This window comes from Papaver somniferum, chromosome 7, assembly GCF_003573695.1.
Source record: "Papaver somniferum cultivar HN1 chromosome 7, ASM357369v1, whole genome shotgun sequence".
Classification (NCBI taxonomy): Eukaryota; Viridiplantae; Streptophyta; class Magnoliopsida; order Ranunculales; family Papaveraceae; genus Papaver; species Papaver somniferum.
Genome location: NC_039364.1, coordinates 136,345,397 through 136,348,712, shown reverse-complemented (window position 1 = coordinate 136,348,712; position 3,316 = coordinate 136,345,397). Strand labels below are relative to the sequence as shown.

The 3,316-nt window shown below is 35.3% G+C and overlaps 1 protein-coding gene across 1 annotated transcript; it reads right to left on the bottom strand.

The window, feature by feature from the left end:
* Positions 1-1,263: 1,263 nt before the first annotated feature.
* Positions 1,264-2,385, bottom strand: LOC113295281. The gene is made up of 2 exons (XM_026543630.1): positions 2,080-2,385; positions 1,264-1,845 (listed from the first exon to the last, which is right to left on the bottom strand). The coding sequence occupies exons 1-2, from the start codon at positions 2,383-2,385 to the stop codon at positions 1,264-1,266; spliced, it is 888 nt and encodes a 295-aa protein (XP_026399415.1).
* Positions 2,386-3,316: the final 931 nt, after the last annotated feature.

Below are 3,316 nucleotides of genomic sequence, written 5' to 3'. Positions count from 1 at the left end.
CCCCTTTACCAAGATTTGAACCTTTTTTTGCAAGCTTATCAGCCGAAGAATTGGCCTCTCTATAAGAGTGTCTGAAGGAGATATTTCTCTAAAAGGAATCTTTTTACTTAAGAATGCCAGTATCACAGCCTTTAAATCAGACTGAAAACTACACTCAAAAAGGCTTTTTTAACAGCCCATTCTCCTGCCATTACCAAAGCCATCACCTCAGCTATATAGTTAGTTGCCACACCAATACCACTTGACATTGAACCTACACATTCTCCATTACTTCTTCTGCCTATAAAACCAAATCCAGCAACACCTGGATTACCTTTGGCTGCTCCATCACAACAAATCAATATCTGATTATTTTCTGGTAATCTGAAAAATACCTCCTTAAATCTTATTGTTTTAATTTTTATCCCTTTCAAACCAAAGTGTAGAACAGTGTTCAGATCATATACATTGTTATACATCATTCCCTTCACCCTAACATTGCATTGTTTAACAAACCACATGATTTTGTGCTTTATTACTTCTGTATTAGGTGTCTCATCTTCATAAAAAAAAAAATTCTTGTCCACCACAGTTCCACTATTAGAGTAAAGGAACAGATGTACCAAATATCTTTAATTGCTGCACTTTTGTGTTTAACACAGTTAAAAACTTCATCCAAGTAATAGGATTTAAAAATTAAAAAATACCTCCTAACCAGTGCCAAATACTCCTACTGAAAGGACAATGCCATAAAAAATGCTCCAAAGTATCTTGCCATTTACCACATAAGTAACATTTTGATACAGTACTGAAGCCTTTTTTTATGACATTTTCTTCAGTGGCAACTGCACCTCTTATAATTTTCCACATGTTACATGCTATCTTTGGATGTAAACAAGGTTTCCATATCTTCTATGCCCATGAAACTATTGGAAACTTCTTTCTGACAACCTGTATTGCATTTGCAACTGAGAATTTTCCAGTTAACTCAGTTATCCATATTCTTTTATCAGTTCCCTCCCCAATACAAAGTAATTCATCCATATTAAATAAACCTTCATCTCCTATGGAAACTGCCATTCACCATTCACAATAATATCACTCACCTTCATATCCATATGATATGTAATGTAATCATCTTGTGGATGCATATCACTCAGAGAATATTCCTTTACCCATTTATCCCTCCATATAGATATATTTTGTCCATCACCTACAATCCACCTACTTCCCTCTTCCAAAAAATTTATAACCCACTTCAATCCTGGCCAGATGGAAGATTGTTTATAAGTTGTGATCCACTCTCCACTCTCCTTTCTTATTTTTGTATTTCTCTTTCATAAATCTAGTCCACTCTTTATCTTCAGTTTCAATCCTCCACAATAGCTTTAGTAACAGAGCCTTATTAACCACTTCTAATATTCTTATTCCTAAACCTCCTTCTTCCATTGGAGCACAAACTTCATCCCATTTTATAGTAACAAGTTTTTTCACTGTTGGATCTCCTGACCATAAGAAGTTCTTTATTATTCTTTCACATTCTTTCACAACTGCACTTGGACGTCTGTAAACTGACATATTGTGAATGGGGATACTACAGAATACACTTTTTACCAATACTAATCTGTCAGAAAATGCCAATATTTTACCCATCCATCCTGCTAGCAACTTTTGTAACATTTCAACTATCCCCCAAACTTGATCTTTTTTCACTCTTCCAGGATTTAAAATCACCCCCAAGTATTTATCTGGAAATTCAGATATTTCCATCTGCATATTCTCAAATATAATTTTTTTTCTATTTTCCAATACTCCTCCCACAAACAGCTTACTTTTAGCCTTACTCACAACTTGACCAGAAACTTGCTGATACTTATTTAGCAATTACATCAATTTCTCCATTGACTTCTTATGCCCATTATATAATATGAATATATCATCTGCAAAAAGCAAATGTGATGGTTGACATCCATTCCTATTCACCATTGCTTTAATTGCACCTTCTTGAACCATTTTGCTCAGATTTCCGCTTAAGACTTATTCATTTATCACAAACAGAGTTGGACATAATGGGTCTACTTGTCTGAGTCCCCTACTTACATCAAAGAAGCCACAAGGTCCACCATTCACTAATACATATATTTTAGCAGATTGAAAGATTGTCTTCATCCAATTAATACCAATTTCAGAGAAACCAAAATATCTTAAAGCTTCAAACAGAAATGACCAGCTAAGAGAGTCATAAGCTTGTGTAATATCCAACTTCAGTCCAACATTTCCTCTTCTTCTTTTGAAATTCAATTCATTAATTAATTCTGATGCAAGAACTATCTTTTCATGTATTCCCCTTCCTTTGATAAAAGCACCTTGCTGACTTGATACTACCTTTCCAATCACAACACCCATTCTGGTGGTTATAATTCTTGTAATTATCTTGAAAGATGATAGCATATTATTGGGGGTTGATACCATTTCATATAGGACAAAAAGATCTTAAGCGATCCTGACTGTTGGATCGGCTAAATGGTTTCATCCCCTAGTAATGTTGGTATCAGCTCATATAAATCATGCCTTTTTGGACCAGATCTGAGCAAGATTTCTTTTCTTTTGAAGTTTTAGTTAGGTAATTTTATGAATAAAAATAATTTCGCTATTGTTTTTTTTTATGTCCTTTGACATATTTCTTCGCTTTTTGGAGCGGGTTTTCTTCGCCATTTGGGGCGTTTTTCTCTTCGCTTTGGGAGCGATTTGTTCAAAACTTAATCGGTAGTTCGTGGCTTGCTATTTTCGAATCAAAAACATCGATGGTTTGGTGTTGAGACCTACGTTCACGGGGTGATTTTACTATGCGGATGACGGATACAAGTTCATAGTGTAGTACAAACTAACTCACAATGAAGAACTTTCTCTCTCTACGTCTAGTATGAACACTCTAAAAAACCTCTCTCTTATATTGTTCTCAATTCCTTTTATAAAAAATACAATGATGGATGACAGCTCATAACATTTTCCTCGCTCTCTCGTTGAGGGGTTTCACTTCAGCTTACTTGATGGGGATCTATCTTCGCCTTTTCTAACTTCGTTGGTCAATCTCGCTAGGTTGGTCTTTATTAGAGTTGTCGCTCTCAGTCTGTTCATCGTCAAATGACGTCTCGCCACGATCCTGTCAGATTTACAGGCTGTCAAACTAATGTTCAACTACCCGATTGAACGTTGACCATTGATATTTTGCTAATGCTTTACACGTTCTCTGATCTTATGAAATGAGTAGATATCTAGAAAGCGAGAAATGCGTTACTCTAGTGGATATCCAGAATTTGGCTCTCATGTATTTACA